This window comes from Nymphalis io, chromosome 17, assembly GCF_905147045.1.
Source record: "Nymphalis io chromosome 17, ilAglIoxx1.1, whole genome shotgun sequence".
NCBI classification, from domain to species: Eukaryota; Metazoa; Arthropoda; class Insecta; order Lepidoptera; family Nymphalidae; genus Nymphalis; species Nymphalis io.
The window spans coordinates 4,532,970-4,553,491 of NC_065904.1; the positions used below are offsets into that span (position 1 = coordinate 4,532,970).

Consider the following 20,522-nt stretch of genomic DNA (forward strand, 5'->3'; position numbering starts at 1 on the left):
AAAGTTTTGCAATGATAAATCTCATAGTTATAAATATAGATCTTGATGGCAAATTAGTTTTTTTTTAATCAGAACTTAGTATCAGATCTATTGAAAGTATTAAACTGATAATATATTATAATATAACATTTAAGAGTATATTGTCATGAGTCGTTGTAAAACATAAGCTATAAAAGTTCCCGTGACAAAAAAACGGAAAATTTACATCAGACAAAAATTTAGACATTAATAAAATTGAAATTTGACTATATCTTTCTATGCTTTTCTGTCCCTGATAGCAGTCGTGAAAATATTAATTATAATAAACAATAGTAATAGAAAAAATCCTACATTATACTGTTGAAAAGATAAATTATGTCGACTATACTCTTTTTATATGGTATCACCAGAAAAATGTATGTAGTTGAATGATGACTGAAATAATCTTAAATTTAAACATAACTGAAATAGTTCTTACGATATTTCATTTAAGTTAATTATAAGACAATATTACGACAAAATTGAGAACAAAAAATAAAAGTAACAAAGAAATATGGTTACTATTGCATCAAAACTAGGTGATGACCATAGTACCTGGTGTTTAAATTACCTCTCAACATTTGCTCTTTTTAAGCATCTTGATTGGTGGTTTGTAATTTATTTTCTTAAATGCCTAATGACTGAAATCAATTTACAAAAACTAAATCGTTATATGACAAATTATCGTTTTGTATATCTTTACGCAATCAATCACGAAATTCAAAAGTACAACTACGAAACTTCAATAAATGGGAAACGTTATTAAAATGACTACACTTACGGTGAGATCTATGTTGATATTGACTTATTTTAAGTACAAACATATTTTAAACTTAAATGCATCACAATGCTAAAATTGTTACCATTCAATAAATCACTATTTAGGAGTTTTATCTTCGTAGGAACATTAAAAATTGGCTAATGATCATCAATTACACCTTATGTCTTAACTTAGTATTAAATCTTGGTGGGCTGAGCACCTGTTTCATAAATAATGATCTCTTTTCCTTAATACTTTTTGACGGCACATTTGATAACATAGAACATATATTTTCATCACTTGTTATCGTATTTGTTTGTTTTTGGGGACATATTTCTGTTTGGTTGATATGACCGTCAAATTGGTTTCGAACATTCATTATATTAGCGTCAACTTGTTGGGACACATTTTCAGAACGATGATATAAAATTTCCTCATCTGAATGTAAATTAGGCTTTGGTTCAAATCTTTCTCTTAAAATAGAAAACTTTCTCCTTGGTCTACCTCGAACGTTTTTCTTAATGTTTGATATTTTAGATGTTGTTGTATTAACCAAGTTTTGAGGGGTTTCTTTTTGTATTAAAGATTGTAATGATGGTGTTTTTCTACTTAATGAAATATCTTCCATCGAGCTTATAGGTAATGTGTTATCTGTCACTAGTTGCCATAAAAAGTCGATATCTTTATTTGAGAGATCGTGGATTTGCTGTTCAGATTTATTATTCAGTTTTTTATTTTGAGCTTTTGTGCATGTTGACTTTTGTCGCCTTGCAATATTTTTATTTTGACTTTTACTACTATCTAAACTTGAAGAAGTTGACACTGGTAAAACATTTGAATCTTTTATATTTGATTCAAACTTCGTGCCATGTGATACATCTAAAATACAGTCTTTTTCTGGCAAGGTTTCCATTTTATTACTTAAATCAAATTTATAAGGTTCTTTCCATATGGCTTTCTTAAGACTTGTTTCTGATTTATCAGATGAGTGAAACTGTGGAGAATCCCATTGATGCTCTCTTCTATGGTACAAGTTTCTTGGAGAATTTGTTACTGTGGCTTTCCTTATTTCATCTATAGTTGCAACAAGAGAGCTTTCTGAATTCAATCTTTTTTTACATGAAATGTCAATGTCACCTAAATCATCAAGTTCTTCTAAAATTGGTTCTAAATGATTGGGGTCTTTACTACTATCTATCATACAAGGCTTAGCTAAGAAAGTGTCATCATTAGAGTGACACATGACTGTATTAGCATAATCTTCTTGACTACTTCTCTCAAATTTGACAAACACGTTAGAATATGTATGTGCCTTCTTAGGAAACGACGGCGCAGCTAATATGGCATTTTTTAATTCTTGTGACAGACAACTGCTGATTTCAGAGCTACCTGAGGTTAAAGTGTCCCTACTCCTATCTCTGACAACACTACCATCATGTAACCAATTTTCTATATCACAATATCCATTCCAAGATCTTAGACCCCAAGCTTCTCTTGCAATATTTACAGCACATATATTTTCGTAATCATGAACTGATAGAATTTCTGTGGGTGTATCAAGGTCTCGTTTGGACTGTAGCAATTCACTAGTTATACCGTTTTTTATTTTATCTTTCTTTGTATACATTTCTTTGAGTATATCAAGTGCTATTCTTTGTATATTTTCTATGTCTGCATCTTGGTTTCCAACTTTAATATTTTTTAAGGCGCTTAAACAGAGCTTCTGTACAATATTTTCATTAAAAGTATTTATGTCTGAACTGTTAATATCACTAAAACTTAAATCTAAGTCCATGTCAATTGAATCTGATGAAGTTTTCTTATTTGTACCATCAGTATCATGACTAATTTCTGAACTATCAGTCTTGATAGTTTTTACAAAATCATGATTTGCAATATTGCAATTCTCTAAATTTAAATTAGTTAAGTCATCTCTTAATTCATCTGATGAACAAATTCCTCGTCGTTTCTGTAAATTTAACGTACTTGATGTAATCTCATCAATAGAACTCTCAAGATTTTCAATTGATGACAACTTGAGATTCAATTCCGTCGGTGAGCAAATTTTCTTTTTTGCTATTTTTGTATTTGTTTGATTGTCTCTCTTTGAAGTAACAGATTGTGGTGTATTTTCAATCGAGTACAATTCTATGCTTGAAACATCCATACTTAAATTTCCAACTGGAGCTGATGTAAATGTTGGTGACCCGGATCTAGCAATCCAATGATCTAATAGGAACTTTTTATCAGCATTATCACTATCATTTTGGGGTAATTGTTGATTACTTGTAGTTGAATCAATTCTGTTAGAAATGAAATAATAAAATATTAGCTTAAAAAATGAGATAAAAAAGTGGTTTTTTTTTATAGTCTCAAATGATTAATTTTCATACTATTAAATTAAAGATTCTTTATATTTTTTTGTGGTAACTAGAAAATTAAATGATATGATTATAAAAGGAAAAAAAAAACAATGAATCTACCTTGTTTCATTGACTTTGGCACTTTTAAAAGATCTGACATGATTTAGTCCATTATGTTTATTGTTTTTGCTTTCACATTTTGGTGCTACAACTTTGTTATTCAATTCGACATCATCTTGAGAATTTTTCCAAGGAATCGGCCCTTTTGAATGAAAGAATCTATAGTATAATATCATTGTTATCATACCTGAAATTCAAAAAATTACAATTTATTATTATATTATACATTTTGCAAGTTATTGCATTATTTATTAAAACATACCAATTAGAGTCCCAACAATTACACACACAGTTGCAGCAATAGACCAGGATTTTTTCTGCTTTTCTGAATCTGATATCAGCACGTACAAAAGTAAACTACCAAAATTCTGAGTGACTATTAATGTGTAAAACATTAAAAGGCGATACCTTGTGTGACCGTCCCGTAAATTAATATAACAAAAACAATATACAAAACCCATGATGGCATTGTAAAATGTTTCCTCTAATTTATTCGGACAGAATGTTGTTTTCTGTGTAATAATCCAAAATGTCATTGCTGACCAATGTAAACCTAAAAAGGAAATTATTTTAAAAATGTTCATAAAATATAGCATTATTTATTGTGTTAAAAAGTAAACTTACCTAATGGAATTAATGTCCAAATACCGAATATTATGGTAAACAATAAGATTCCAGCAATCCTGCCAAATAATATCCCAAAATGCCATGTTAGTTTTAAAATAATCGAACTCCATTTAAAATTATTGCTACTAAATGTTGTAATACTGTAAATATATGTTACACAACCCCATATCACAGATGCTATTGACGCTACTAAAGCAAAAACTGAAAAAGAAATAATGGTAATTACAATTAAAGTTTTACATGTAGAAATAAAATTTTAATAATTTTTTTGTTTATGTGATATAAATCAATTCATATATGTTTAATGTAGCATATAAAAATAAATTTGTTATAATAAATAGAATACTTTTTGGTATTTTAGGATCAATATCTACAGATAATGGTAATAAATTATTTACCTTTTGTATGATAATTCTCATTTAACATAATTATAGAATATGTTTGTAATATAATTTGTGGTACAGTTCCTGTGAAAATATATAAAAAGTGCAAGAGACTCAAATCATTACGTTGACATATTAATTTTTGTGTTTTCATTGACTCTAAATTTTTGCAGGAAAATACTTTCTGTAGAAATATTGTATACCTAGAAAAACAATTTTTATTTAATATTTTTGTTATTATATATATATATATATATGTCAAAAGTTTAGTTTATTTTCTGTGCAAATGTACCTTTCTAATAATCCAACTAGACAACAATGAGTAATCCAATGGCGAAGTTTTGATTCCTGATCTATAATAAACCATCTTATTGAAAAAATATTTATTAAAATATTTGGAGATAGTATGAATATCATTGTTGACAAAGCCCAATACAGATAGCCATCCTTACAATATTCTGCAAAAACTAGAATATCTGAAATAAAAAGTATTATAATTTTAAATAGTTTAACTCAATAGCTTAGATATTTAAAGAAATAAAAACAATCGAAAGTTATAATTACTACGAAAGGGAAGTTAAAGAAAACTAGTTATTTAAATGACGAAACTTTTAAAATTACATGAAACTAATAACAAAACGTCTAAGCACCTGTTGTTAAATCTGCAAGTATGGACACGAGGGATATAAATACACTTAGAACATTAAAAACACAATAATTCTCGTCTTGAGTACAGACAATCTTTCTGTCTGTTGTGGTTCCAAGCCTACAAGCTTCTGCCATTGTAAAAAAATATGCACATAATGCAATTCAATAATATTCAAATAGATTTTCTTTGATATAAATATATAAGCAATAAGCTTTCTCATACATATAATTTACAAAATTTATCTACGTCCAAATGTATAAATCAATTCAACGGCGGCGCGGAGTGATAGACGCAGGCGCAGGACCGAGGTCACCGCACTCCATTCGCTTGTATCACAGATAAGGTAGGTACAGATATTTGTTAGGATTTAACGATATAAATATGATTTGGATTTTATATGATTGCGAGTTTGTTATAATTTAATACATTTTAGTTCAATCACGTATGGGTTTATAAAATATTAGCTAATTTGTAATTGCAGAAAACACTTAAAATTATTATAATATTTATTTTGATAAGAAGAAATATTGTGTGAGAAATAAAAATGGTTTCTATGACTTAGTTTTAAGAGCATATAAAATAGACTGTCACGGAATTTTTTGCACACGTCTAACAAATATACAAATCTTAGGTAAACCAATTGTGCACATATATTTTAAATATTAAACAGTGAACGCTTCGAAATTAACAATATATTTAAACAAATTGTATAATTACAGCAAAGTTAGAATTTATAAACAATGCAAATGTTTGTCTTCAAACTATAATCATGTGAAAGTTCGGCATTAATCGGACTAGTTCTAGTTATTTTTTTGTGAATGCAAAAAAAAACTTACACGCAAACCTTAACTCTTCTTAATACTATTTATTATAGTCTGTCGTTTAATGCTTGTGTCAACTAGAATTGGACTGTCAGTTTTATAAAAGGTAAATAAACAATTAAATTCTTTAAACTTCTGGTAGGTAACGTATTTCTGCTTCATTTTTCAATATAACTTTTCATTATTATTATTTTTTTAATAATTAAAAAGACATTAATATAAATTTTGTTCCCAGAAATTATAACTGGTCTTAGTTATCCAATGTTAATGGAAATTTGAAACAAAATATAAGAAGCATATGCTGTATTGGAAATTATATTTCATATTAAAATGATTCACGACGCACTGTTAGTTTTGTGGGATTGCTCGCAAACCAATGCACCACAGGTAGTTGGATCCGTTATTTAATAACACTTACTTTGTAAAGACTTTTTAACTTACTTTATACATTTAAATATTTATAGCCCGCGCCACTTACCTATGCAAATGAGGGAGATGCAGAAGTATACAATAGAATTTACGCTATTGCAAAGAGTCACCATAAAATTCAAAATTTTATTATAGGAACTGTGTTTCATTCCAGAAAATCACAAACAGGTTATTTTTAAATTGACAATAATATATTTTTGATATAACAATTGATTTAAATATATATTCAATTTGTGTTTTTTTTTAATTAGCCTCTGGACATAAATCTTATGGACTGTATGGACAAGCATTGAGTGAAGGCATTTCTGAAGTTTTGCAATCATATAAGAATACTTTAAAGGAAGTTGAGGAACTTGTTATCGGGAATCCAAATTACACATTGTCATTGCTGTACAGTTATGTTGAAAAGTTTCAAGGACTATTTAATACACTCAATAGAATTATAAGTACTATAAAAGAGAGGAGATTGACAGGATGCCAGATTTTAAGCCTTATACATCAATTTATTTTAAATGGCAATAAAATGGTACATGAAGCTATTATGCAGTGCGTATTTAAAATAATATTTTATATAAGAAAAATTTAGAATTGAGACTATCAAAATCTGTGCCAAAATTTTTTTATGTGATTTTTGTTTATGGATTTTATATAAAATGTAGTAATGGATGCATTAAAACCAAAATGCCAAAAACACATAAATTCTATTAAGGTCATGAACACTGATAACCTTCAATTATTATTATTATTTTAGGATATTTTGCTGTATAAACACAGTTTTCATTAATCAACTCTGTACATGGCTGCTTTATGGTGAATTGAGAGACCCATATCAGGAATTCTTCATATATCAAATGAAAAAAAATGATGCCTCAGATACATTTATTTCCACTCCGTCATCAACAACTACTTGTGAAAAATCTCTTGTATCAACGGTAATTACATAAAATAAAATAATATTCTTAACAATGTTGCTAGTAGCCAGTGTGATTACAGGCACAAGGGACATAATATCTTAGTTCCCAAAGTTGGTGACGCATCGGCTATGTAAGCGATGGTTGATATTTCTTACAATGCCAATGTCTATGGGCGTTGGTGACCACTTACCATCAGGTGGCCCATATGCTCGTCCGCCTTCCTATTCTATAAAATAAAAAATAATTCAAATTCAGTTTAATATGATTTTAACTTTCTTATAATAAAACTATTTTCTTGGAAACAAGAATTAACAATTATTATTTTTATTAATATAACTTTTAATTAAGAAATTGTTGGTAGCATAGGGGTTAACATTAATAAGTAATAATGAACATTCTGATATAAAAAACAACAATTCTTTTTGACCAAAAACCAAAATCTTAAACTTGAATAATGTAAATTTTTATTGCAGTTACAACAAACACCTTTAGACTGTGGATACAATCTTAATCCGAATATGATTCCATATTTTATTCCACTTTCATTGGCACAGGAAATATTATTCATTGGCAAAACTGTCATTCTTTTTGGTTTCGATCCGAAGAAAGTTAAGAAGAACAATAGTTTTACAATTAACAGGCCTATGCTCACTTTGCAGAAGATTGATGCAGATTCAAGGAGGTATTATGCATTATTTTATAATAACTTACTAACAATAAAAATCCCGACGAAAAATCGAAGACTGAAATCGTGGCGGTATAACCACACAAATGCTGGAATCCGAAAATGCAAATCCTGATAGCGGGCAGCGGCGCTATTAGTGAAAGATTTCCAGCCACTGCGGTCACCAACCCGCCTGCCAAGCGTGGTGACTAAGGCAAATACCCCCCTATGAGCGACGACAAAAATTCACGGCCCCCAATTCCCGGTAATCGCACTATTCCTGGCCACGGTTACCGGCCATGGTAACGGTGCGATGGGGGGGTGCTAAGAATCCCCGGGCTACGGCAGGGTACCACAAACGGCGACTGTTTCTGGCCACGTATAATGGACGCTCTCTGCGGCTGGACGAACATCTGACAGAATTGGAAGTAGAGTTAAGTCGTATTATTTGGGATATAGTAGGTCTATCAGAAATCCGAAGACAGGGCGAGGACACGATGACACTAGATGCCGGTTACTTACTCTACTTCCGAGAAGGACACCAACCATCCCATAATCGAGAGGTATGCCTTGAAGGTTATACAAGTGTATGCCCCAACGTCTACATACACTGACGAAGAGGTCGAAGCCATGTATGAAGACAAAGTGAAAGCTATGTCTCGTACCAATACCTTCTACACAATTGTTATGGGTGACTTCAATGCCAAAGTGGGAGTACAAAAAGATGGTGAATCGAGGGTTGGAAAATTCGGCTATGGGCGCAGAAATCATAGGGGGCAAATGCTGGTAAACTTCCTCGAGGCTCAGCGATTATTTCTGATGAATTCATTTTTCCAGAAAAAGCCCCAAAGGAAGTGGACCTGGCGAAGCCCCGATAACATAGCGATGAATGAGATCGACTTCATTTTATCCAATAAGCGCCAAATATTTAGGGATGTCTCCGTGATCAACAGGGTAAACACTGGAAGTGATCACCGCCTGGTAAGAGGCACCCTGAATATTAACACTAAAATAGAACGATCGCGGTTAATGAAGTCGACGCTTAGATCAACTCTGCCTCAGGTCGAAGCTGGTGCGAAAGCTTCCAGCTGGAACTACAGAACTGATTTGCCATGTTGGAAACCAGGCAGGGCATTGACGACGCCACCAATGGTCTGGTGCGTGTCATCCGCGAGGTAGGCCAAAATTACTTTCGACAAAAGAGCAATGGACGTAAGTCGAAGCTCTCAGGCGAAACTCTGAACGAGATGACGAGGAGACGAGAACAGCAGAACATGACGCCATCTGAGTGTCAGGCACTTAACAGGAAGGTTAAAAAACTAATAAGGCGTGACACAAGACGAGTGAATACCCGGAATATTGAAGATGCTATAGCACTCAATAGGGGCTCAAAGGTTCTTGCAAAGTCACATACCTCCTGTTGTCACCTGACAAAACTCAGAACCATACAAGGCATAACCGTCACCTCAAAACCAGAGATTCTAGCTGAAGTCGAAAAGTACTATGATGATTTATACTCATCACAAGTACCTCCACCTGAGTCCCACAGTGCGGATGACCCACGAGCCAGACTAACACGCCACCTATCAGACGATCTTCCCCACATCGATTCGGGCGAGATTAGGATTGCTCTCGGGCAACTTGGAAACAACAAGGCTCCAGGAGATGACGAAATTACCTCAGAGCTTCTCAAAGCAGGAGGCACACCAGTTCTGAGAGAGCTGGCTAACATCTTTAATTCCGTCCTCCACAATGGTATAACACCGAAGACATGGAGCAGAAGTGTGGTGGTGCTGTTTTTCAAGAAGGGTGATAAAGCTCTTCTGAAAAACTACCGCCCCATTTCACTTTTAAGCCATGTTTACAAATTGTTTTCGAGGGTAATCACTAATCGTCTTGCCCGAAAATTCGATGACTTCCAACCCGTGGAACAGGCTGGGTTTCAAAAAGGCTTCAGTAGCGTATACCACATACACACACTAAGGCAAATAATACAGACCGAAGACCGAGGAATATAATCAGCCTCTATGCCTAGCGTTTGTGGACTACGAAAAAGCCTTCGATACCATCGAGACCTGGGCTCTTCGGGAATCCATGTAGAGATGCCTAATTGACTGTCGGTGTCCAGGTGGTAAAGTGTTTGTACGAAGCCGCAACCATGACCGTCCAAGTACAAGATCAGAGCACAAGACCAATCCAATTGCATCGCGGGGTAAGACAGGGAGATGTAATATCACCGAAACTCTTTACCAATGCATTGGAGGACGTCTACAAGACGCTCGATTGGAACGGACGCGGCATTAATATAAAATGACCCGATTAATATAAAATCCCCGAGACCAGTGGTCGTAAATGGCTCTCCACTTGAAGTTGTGCAGGAATATATCTATTGTATTTAAATGTTGTGATGTTTAAGTATCGTGATAAATGAATAGAAAACTATTTAAATAATAATTTTATGATAAAAAGATTTATAGTGGATACACTTGCAGGTATTGTCACGGTGTTTTTATTCATCGATGATGACGAGATTAATTTTTAAGCACAGATAAAGCAAATGAAAGTTAGTAGTGCTTGCCTTGATTTAAGCATGCGATTTTAGGTTCAAATCCACTTTACTATACAATTACTGTATTTAACATAAGACAACATACATACATATATATATCTACAAATCTTTACATATATGTATAGATACATATATCTGTAACATGCTGTTTATGTTACAATATTTTTCTTCAACACCTCCATTGCATGAATAGATTATAAATATAACAAAAATATATTTATCAAATAAATATAAGTAATCGTTATGACGTTTTTACAGATTTACAATTTGGGAAGAGAAGGAAGCAGAATTTCACGAAAAAATACAAAAACTTAAAACTATTGAAGTATTTGAAGTTTATAACTTGAGGGGTGTGGTGAGAGAGATAAAAGAGTGTGTCACGAAGGTACAATTTTATATTATAAATGTTAAAACACAAATATAAATAGAACTCCTCATATATTATTGACATTAACACTTATGAAGATAATAAAAAGTAATCCAATAATACCATAACTCTCTCCCTTACATACGATGACAAGGCGAAAGAGAGTTTTTTTATTACGCTTTCACGTAACTAAATCGATCATTATGAAATGTCTGCATATCCGTTGGCAGAGGTACAGGTAATATATAGGGTACCTAACACCTCTCCCCTTCAAGAGTAAAGTTGCGGGCGGAAACAATCAAAAATCCACTTTAATCAAACCATAACCGTATAAGTCCATGTTGTTTGATTAACAGCAATTTCTGTGGGAAAGTGGCAGTCACCCATATTGCAATATTGATTAATGGAATATAATGTAAGGTGATGTCACGTTGGCCACCTAACCACATATTTAGACTATAGATTTTTTTTTTATATAGAATAGGAAGGTGGACGAGCATATGGGCCACCTGATGGTAAGTGGTCACCAAACGCCCTTAGACATTGGCATTGTAAGAACTGTCAACCATCGCTTATAGCCAATGCGCCACCAACCTTGGGAACTAAGATTTTATGTCCCTTGTGCCTGTAATTACACTAGCTCACTCACCCTTCAAACTGGAACACAACAATATCAAGTATTGCTGTTTTGCGGTAGAATATCTGATGAGTGGGTGGTACCTACCCAGACGCCCAAAGACCTACCACCAGTAAAATATAACATTTCAGCTTATTGCATAAGAACTGTATAAGAAATATTGACTTCAAATCTAGCTACAATAGCGCACATCACTGACAGCAGACCACTATCTATAGTCGTCAAAATGCTATACAGTAACAGTCTGTTAATGTCCCACTGCTGGGCTTAGTTTTGGAGCTTATTCCACCACGCTGCTCCAATGCGGATTGGTAAAATACACATCGGCAGAATTTCAATGAAATTAGACATATGCAGGTTTCCTTACGACGTTTTCCTTCACCGTCAAGCAAGAAATGAATTATAAATACAAATTATGCACATGAAAATTCAGTGGTACTTGCCCGGGTTTTAACCCACGATCATCGGTTAAGATTCACGCGTTTTAACCACTAGGCCATCTCGACTTTGGAACTAAGATTTTATGTCCCTTGTGCCTGTAATTACACTGGCTCACTCACCCTTCAAGCCGGAACACAACAATATCAATTATTGTTGTTTTGCGGTAGAATATCTGATGAGTGGGTGGTACCTACCCAGACGAGCTTGCACAAAGCCCTACCACCAGTAAAAATGCTATAAACAAAACTTTTTGCCATCATAATAACAGTTATCCATTTTATGCAATTTAAATCCTAAGTAAAGGACATTATAAGTAAGTAAAGTAAGACTCAGGCCTTCTCTCCTCTTTATTTGTTTTGAGGAAAAGGCATGGAGCTTAGTCCACCAAAATACTCCAATGCAGATTGGTGGATATGGCAGATTTTTTCCGAATTTCAGCCAACTTCCATGGGCAAGGTATCGTTTAATTTATGATCTGATTCTCAAAATGTATTTCAATTGCCAACATATAAGTTGGAATTCTTCACACAAACACAAAATGTCATGCGCAGATACTTTGCCTGCTGTGGCAAAAATTCAATCAGACAGACATTTTTATTATATAATAAAATATAACGCATTTCAGCATTTATGGACTGTTGCTGTTGAAGAAGCACAACTTTTACACGAACTTCGTCTCATGAAGGACTTCTATCTTATCGGTCGTGGGGAACTATTTTTGGAATTGCTACGTCTTACAGCGCCTATGCTCGACAGGCCCACCACGAGAACTTCCACCAGAGGTAAACTAACGTCTAAATATTTAACTTATAAATTAACCGTTAATCATCATAATAATAATTATAAAACTGTTGGCAATTGGTTTTTGAACGGTCCGCAAAATTGGAACTCTGATAATTTAGAACCGTTGTCTTCTCAATGGGAATAAGCTCTACACCTTCGGAGAGGAGGCCTTAGCTCAGCAGTGGGACATTAACTGTTACTGACTTCTCAATATATGTCGAGCATTCTTTGATAGAAAAAGCCACAGCCTTATCGTGTCATTTTCATGTCATACCAAAAATTAACTACAATCATATTTTTAAGTCGAGATGACCCAGTGGTAAGAACGCGTGAATCTTAACCGATGAACGTGGGTTCAAGCCTCTCTGAATTTTTATGTGCTTAATTTCTGTTTATAATTCATCTCGTGCTTTTTGCTGAAGGAAAACATCGTGAGGAAACCTGCATGTGTCTAATTTAATCGAAATTCTGCCACATGTGTATTCCACCAACCCGCATTGGAGCAGCGTGGTGGATTAAGCTCCTAACCTTCTCCTCAAAAAAGAAGAGGAGGCCTTAGCCCAGCAGTGGGACATTTACAGGCTGTTACTTACTTTTATATTTTTATGATAATAATAAGTGTTTGAATTTTCGAAGCATGAAAGACAATGCCTTAAAGTCAAAGGCGTTACTGTCAGAATAACCTATAGATATATATATATAATAATTAAATAAGCAAATAACAATGCACTATTTAGTGAGAGAATATATACTTCAGGAGCAAAAAGAGGCCCATCATCGCGAGAGGGGTTTTTTTCATAGCTTGATGCCCCTGTGTTGCCAGTCTTTTCGACTGACTCCTTACAATACAATATCAAAATATTATTTACAGATATGAACCATGCGTTTCAATTAGCGGCTCGAGCTGTGTTCCTGAGCAATAGTGCTGACATTGAAAAGTTTAGCTTCGAACTACCTTATGTTAAGCCGAATATTTCTGTGAATTCTTCCGTTGATGATGACAGCAGCACAGGTATAGTAGCTACCTAGTTATAGATAAGTAGGTACTAGCCGTTTATTTCCTAGCCGTCTAGCCGAGATGGTAGTCATCGGTGATTATAAAATTACAATAAAGGTACAACTAGTATTGATGACAAAAAATAAGTATTTTTTACTGTATTTAAGTATTATGTAATTGTTTAAAATGTATTTAGAATACCCAGTGTGCTATATTATGTTAAATGGTTTTATTATATGGTAACATACTATCGTATTTATAATATTAGTAAGAAAGAATAGTAAGGATAATATTTTAATTTTATTACGTAAAATTGCTTAGATAGACAAAAGATATAGAAAAAATAAAGTAAGGTCTCATATGTTATTTTTATCGTAATGTATATTTTGCGTCCGTAAGTAAGCGATTCTGTCGCGAGGCGCGGTGCGGAGAAGCGCTTTAAAACAAAATATTAATATAATTGCGTGCAAATATATCCATTGGAACGTTTAGGATTTTGAATAATCATTCGATGATTCGATTCGATCCGATTTCAAATTTTGAATATGGAAAAAGTTATAACGTTTAACTGAATATATAGTAATAGTTACCCGCTCTCTTATGTCGACCAAAATTAATATATAACAATCTTTTTTTTCTTGATATTAAATTGAAAAGTGCATCTTATATGTTACGTACGTCATATTTATCTTTTATACTTAATAATTTCATTAGAAACCGTTAGTACATCATCAGCAGAGGCGACATAAGCAAATAATATAAAATCCCGTTTTTTTAAAAATCGAGATTTCGTCTATTGTTTCTTATGGCATAAAGTTAGCTCGACAGTACCCTAAGTTTTAGGATTAGGTACACTATGGGTTTTTTTTGTCATCAGTGGCAGATGGGTGGTCGAGTATAATTCTAAAGTACGACTTCAAGTGGCCCCTTCATCTGCTATTTGCGCCGGAGGTCTTGGCGCGGTACAACGACATGTTCCGACTCCTGCTGCGAATAAAGAAGACGCAACACGATCTGCACGCGCTCTGGAAGACATATAAGCAATCTACTAGGTTACTATACATCCTCTTGGTTTCATAGATTAATAAACACTTTAATACGATCCATCAATTATCTTTAAAAAAATACTCACTTACAATGCATTACAAATATTATTTAATACTGCTCCAATGCAGGTTGGATACACATGCTGGTTTCCTGGAAATTATTAATGTTTCCTGGAAAGTCAATGGTGTCCGTACAGTCTTAAGCTCGAAATTTTCGTCATAATTCACTTGTCCTAACCACTGCTATAGAATTTATTTCGTGATATGCACGCCCGACTTTATTGCTAATTGAAACCTAACTAAATTTTACCGCTCTAGGTCCATATGTTCAATAATCCAATTGTTGAAACATCTTTAGGTTTACAATGTGTCAGCTGCATAACAAATTGATGTTTCTAATGGACAATCTTCAACATTACCTTCAAGCTGATGTGCTTGAAACTAATTTCTCTCGTCTCATGGAAGCAGTTAACAAGACTAATGATTTCGAGAAATTGAAGAAAGCACATGCTACTTTTCTAGCGGATATATTAAGTCAATCGTTCTTAACTGTAACGGTAAGATTTTTTTTTTATGTTATAGGCAGGCGGACGAGCAAATGGCCTACCCGATGGTAAGTGGTCACCACCGCTCATAGACATTGGCGATGTAAGAAATAATAATCATTCATCACATCGCCAATACGCCAACCAACCTTGGGAATGTTATGTCCCTTGTGTCTGTAGTTACACTGGCTCACTCACCCTTCAAACCGGAACGCAACAATACTAAGTATTGCTGTTTAGCGGCATAATATCTGATGAGTTGATGAGGGTGGTTTCCATCCAGACGGCCCTGCACAAAGCCCCACTACAAAAAATGAATATATTCCAATCGAAAAAGAAGTAAATGTAAAAAAACAGTTTTACAAATTCTATGCGATTTGCTAATATAATTTGCTATATTATATACTTCAAACAGAGGTACTGTGAGTTACTGGTGGTAGAGCTTTGTGCAAGCTCGTCTGGGTAGGTACCACCCACTCATCAGATATTCTACCGCAAACAGCAGTACTTATTATTGTTGTGTTCCGGTTTGAAGGGTGAGTGAGCCAGTGTAATTACAGGCACAAGGGACATAAAATCTTAGTTCCCAAGGTTGGTGGCGCATTGACTATGTAAGCGATGGTTGACATTTCTTACAATGCCAATGTCTAAGGGCGTTTGGTGACCACTTACCATCAGGTGGCCCATATGCTCGTCCGTCTTCCTATTTTATAAAAAAAAATAAAAAATTTATAAATACTTCAAACAGTTCTTATTTAATATTATATTTTTATTTATAATACAACACTATGGATTCGTGTTGTATTGACTGACTTGACTGTTTATATAAACTTTAATAATACTTTCAAAGTTTCGATAATTTCGGCAGCGGGCCGGTAAGCCTCATATTTGTTTACACTACCTTGCTGACAAGCGCTGGGTTCAAGTATAAGAGAAGTCACATGTTTACTAATATATGTAAAAATATTTTACGTCACTGGTTAATTGTTGGCACCGGTGGGTTATAATGAATCGATTGTAAAGGCATGTGATTTGAATCAACGATCGTCTGATCCAAATATAAGATATATTTTTTTATTGTACTGATTGTAAAAAAATATCGTAGTATGCATTTATATCTTTACGAAGTTACTCGATTTCAGTCCGGTGATAATGATTCTGGCGACACACTCGACTCAATAAACAATCCAGTTTTCTGTAATATTATGGAACTGCTAAAGCTCTGTCATTCGTTCTGCAGCATGAGTGAGTTTGCCTCCGATAAGGAAGCCGAAGATTATTACATACGTGGATATTCAGATCGGTAATATTATATTTTTAATTATAAATAACATAATTACGTAACTTAATTCACGACGTTTTCATAATACATTTAAAACAAATTGGATTATTGTTTTAAACAAACAGTATTGTTCGTTAACATATTGACGGCGGTGTAGTTTAAATGCATGAGCGAATTCCACTTATGGACGGCATATAAGAAAATTAAAGTCAAATATTACATTTTTCACCTATCTCTCATAATCCGATGGGACGGCAATCATACTCGGCCGGAAAGAGTTGAGGCGCGTGACCAGCGGCTTTAAGTGCCTTCCGAAGCATGAAAGTATACACACTTCAACTTCCAGACTCCTGTTACTGTGAATTTTCAAAAGAAAAATCCAATAAATATTTACTGGTCTAACTTAGGATTTGAACCCAGGACCTCGGGGTCTGCGGCCTTATATTAAGCCACTAGACCAACGAGGCTGTCAAATGTTATTTATTATTAATTGACTGCGTCGTTGGTCTAGTGTCTAAATATAATGCCGCAGGTTCAAATCCCAGGTAGAGACGATAGACCGATAGACGATAGACGAAGACCCGATGGTCTTTCTGTCGAAGATTGTCTACAAAATAAATACCTTCAATTGACTATAGTGTAAGTTACAACTTGAGAGTTATGTTACTGTTCAATAGAATTTATTGTCAAAAAAACATTACAAGCAAAATGATATCAAAATATTTTTTTTATAAATATAATATGGGAAATATTGCATTTCTTTTCCAGATTTAATAAATTGGTTAAGCAATTGATGCAGCTTCTAGTGTCATTGAGAGATCGTCCATGTGGCGTTTATTTGGCTAGGCTGCTTATGCGACTGGACTATAACCGGTGGCTCAGTGGAGAGGCTCAGCTGACTCAATCTGTGACTAATATGCTACGGTACTAGTAATATAATATTTTATGAACTGGAAACCTGACAATTTTAACTTTGTGTTTATTCTGAAAATTATGTCTATGTAAATATATATTAACTGTAATAACAGTATGGACAACAGCATACCTACGTACTATTTAGTTAATAAAAAAAAAATACTTTTTTTTTTAACTTTAATTATAAATTTGAAAAAAACATTTTTTATTTGTTACTGCAGTCATCATCATCATCATCATCATCGTCATTAATGTTATCATCTTTTAATATACTGGAGTTTGTTACTTTGTTTTGGCTTATTGCATGTTCTGCATGTTGGAACATAACAGTCTTCATAAGGATACACTTTGTCATGTGACATGTGCATGGTACTGGATGTTCAACTTCCTCTGGATCTTGTAATGTTAGCTGAAGTGTGTATCTGCAAGTTTATATACCTATTAATATAAATAAAGCTATCATTTTATATAATAAATAATAAAAAATATTAATAAATGCTATCATTTTAGAAAATATAATTATTTATTACTGGTATATCCAGCACCAGCAATTTATTAATTGTTTGAATTCAATCTTCTATAATAACTTGGACTGTTCTTATGCATACTTTGGGCACAATTTATATTTAAAAAAAGCTTAAATATCAAAATAATGTATAATGTTAAACATACCTAAAATGTAATTTATAACAAATATTGATTTATCAATAAAACTTACCGCCTGGAGTTAAATTGATCTCTATTCATATCCAGCTGAAATGAAATAGGTTCCTGTTCCTCTACATTCTGCTCTTCGGGTAAAAGTATAACTGTTTGTTTCCAATGTGTCACGGGACTATCTGGTCCAGTTTTTAAAACAATTCTACTATTCTTTGATAATTCAGGGAAATTACACTCGAACCAGACACATATGCCTTGATACTGTCCATTTTTACTTGCACCTAAATGATAATATTTGAAATTTATTAAAAATTAAAATTTAACTAAAGTCTTAAAGAACTTACAATATTATTGGTAAACATTATTTTTAATCACACTATATAGCACTACATAAAAAAAAATTATACATATTATATTAAAATGAATTTAATATTTAAGCCATATTAATAAAAATAAAAAAAATAAATGTATAATCATATAGAATGAAAGTATATAACTGAAATATTGTTTATGGATATATATATATATATATATATATATATATATATATTCTTCAATACATTCATTTTTCATACAGTTCCATTAAATGACAGCAAACTGACTTAAAGATATGTTCTAATATTTAGGGAGATCATAATGATCATTATCATATATACTTATATTATGTAAAAGTTGCTTTGGATACAAACCTACAACATGCTGAATGCTATAAGAGTCGAGATCCTTAGGAGTATCTTCTCTTAAATTAATCCATGCTATAGCTACCTCTGTACCAAGGAGGTCTTCTTTTTTAATTTGCATTATCTCAGGTTTATCACTTTTAATTGATCTTAGGTGTTTGGAAAATTTTGATAGTGAAACACCATGAAAGTCTTGCCACTTGTTGTATAAATCAGGGACACTAAAAAATGTACATCTATACATAATGACATATGGTTCTGTTAATGAATAAGCATGCATTGTGCATTGCATATAAAAATTAGCTTCCAATTTATAACAGACAAAAATCATATATGATTATATATCTTGTTAATGTTTTTAAAGTTGTATTCTTCATCACAAACAATCCAGCAGAAAAAAAATACTAATAAAAAAACTGTTTTTTTTTACTGTGACATAATCCACATACTCCCTTTTGAACTAATAGTGGTATAATGTTAAATATAACTTGTTTTATTTAAGAAGATAATAAATAATCTATGTTTAAGATGGAACAAGTTAAAAAAAATTTTAGCACATGATTTGTAAAGTATTGTTTACACAATATAATTGATATGTATATAATTTGCAGTGTATATGCCCTTCAGTCACTCAGTGTTATAGACAAAAAATAAATACCTAGCTAAATTACATTAATATAAAATCTCACCTACATGGAGCTACATAGATGATAGCACTTTCTGGAAACATTTCACCATCAGGTTTAAGGAACTTATCTCTAGCTGCAAGTACTGAATCTAGCATTCCCTCATGGAGTAAATAGAAGCCCATCCACTCTGATACTATTGCATCAACCTTGATATCTCCTGGCAAAATTATATCTTCTACTTTACCGTGCAGAACCTGTTGTCAATAATAAGGTATAAAAAATCTATTTATATTTCTAAGTATTATTGTACATTTAACCATTTCAAGCAACCTCTATAATTTCTTCAAAATTGTTTTCCTTGACTATTTCCTTCGCTAAATTTGCCATATTGCTAGCCTCTACTGCATATACTTTTTTAGCACCAGCTTGGGCACAAAATATTGAGAGAATACCTGTGCCACAACCAACATCCATTACCACTTTATCCTTAAAATACGATTTGTTTTCTAAAATTGCCTTTTTATAGCTCTCAGTTCTAGGGTTGTCCTCCAGCATAAGCCTATGTATCTAAAATATAAATATCATTCAGATAACTGATGCCGAAATATAAAAAAACAGGTATCATTTTAATTTTAGGTTATAATTTTATACCTCTAAATCTTCATAACTAGTAAAATACTGATTGTGTGAAATGTCCATTTCCATTTTGTTTATTTAAAGAAGCAATTATATATTTATTTCCTAGATAATATTTCAATTACTATTTATCAATTATATACACCATACATTTGAAATCATCAAGCACTGTCATTAAACGTCATGCGTCAAGTCAAACATCAGTCGTCAACTTTAAAATATAGCAAGTCCTGTGACAGATGTCATCGAAATCTATCATTTTGCGACAGTACCGTAGACAAAGAAACCAATAGACCAACGGGTCGTGAAGCTGCCGTTGAGACAGAGATAGTTTGTCAATGTTGCGTATAATGTTACCATAGTAACTGTATTCTCTGTTTTGGGATATAAATAATTTTCAGGATTTAATTAAAACAAAATGAGGTTATTAAATTTTGCTTTTTAATATTTATTATACATTTTTCCAATTAAAATACTTTTGTGTTTTAATTAATAACAATAAAATAGTATGATGTAAAAAAAATTACAGTTGCTAGCCCAATTTACGTAGCCAAAATAGCGAAATGTCAACCAAAAGATTGCCATAT

The 20,522-nt window shown here is 32.9% G+C and overlaps 3 protein-coding genes across 6 annotated transcripts; 1 reads left to right on the plus strand and 2 right to left on the minus strand.

The window, feature by feature from the left end:
- Positions 1 to 161: 161 nt before the first annotated feature.
- On the minus strand, positions 162 to 5,205 carry LOC126775073 (uncharacterized). Its single transcript, XM_050496812.1, has 7 exons — positions 4,922 to 5,205; positions 4,564 to 4,747; positions 4,287 to 4,474; positions 3,886 to 4,089; positions 3,524 to 3,814; positions 3,262 to 3,448; positions 162 to 3,081 (listed from the first exon to the last, which is right to left on the minus strand). Exons 1-7 carry the CDS (start codon positions 5,052 to 5,054, stop codon positions 951 to 953), a joined length of 3,318 nt encoding a protein of 1,105 aa, XP_050352769.1. The 5' UTR covers positions 5,055 to 5,205; the 3' UTR covers positions 162 to 950.
- Positions 5,206 to 5,247: 42 nt separating this feature from the next.
- On the plus strand, positions 5,248 to 17,572 carry LOC126775082 (gamma-tubulin complex component 4 homolog). 4 transcript variants are annotated; one of them, XM_050496838.1, is made up of 13 exons: positions 5,248 to 5,263; positions 5,977 to 6,128; positions 6,206 to 6,338; positions 6,422 to 6,716; positions 6,922 to 7,102; positions 7,558 to 7,766; positions 10,576 to 10,702; positions 12,388 to 12,544; positions 13,417 to 13,557; positions 14,420 to 14,594; positions 14,947 to 15,145; positions 16,276 to 16,436; positions 17,184 to 17,572. In XM_050496838.1, the coding sequence occupies exons 2-13, from the start codon at positions 6,072 to 6,074 to the stop codon at positions 17,344 to 17,346; spliced, it is 1,998 nt and encodes a 665-aa protein (XP_050352795.1). In that variant the 5' UTR covers positions 5,248 to 5,263; positions 5,977 to 6,071; the 3' UTR covers positions 17,347 to 17,572. The 4 variants fall into 4 exon arrangements, with proteins under 4 accessions (XP_050352795.1, XP_050352793.1, XP_050352794.1 ...); XM_050496836.1 differs by lacking the exon at positions 5,248 to 5,263 and adding an exon at positions 5,830 to 5,847; XM_050496837.1 differs by lacking the exon at positions 5,248 to 5,263 and adding an exon at positions 5,864 to 5,879.
- Positions 17,500 to 20,094, minus strand: LOC126775109 (uncharacterized). Its single transcript, XM_050496875.1, has 6 exons — positions 19,951 to 20,094; positions 19,630 to 19,866; positions 19,360 to 19,553; positions 18,680 to 18,891; positions 18,049 to 18,271; positions 17,500 to 17,752 (listed from the first exon to the last, which is right to left on the minus strand). Exons 1-6 carry the CDS (start codon positions 20,002 to 20,004, stop codon positions 17,536 to 17,538), a joined length of 1,137 nt encoding a protein of 378 aa, XP_050352832.1. The 5' UTR covers positions 20,005 to 20,094; the 3' UTR covers positions 17,500 to 17,535.
- Positions 20,095 to 20,522: the final 428 nt, after the last annotated feature.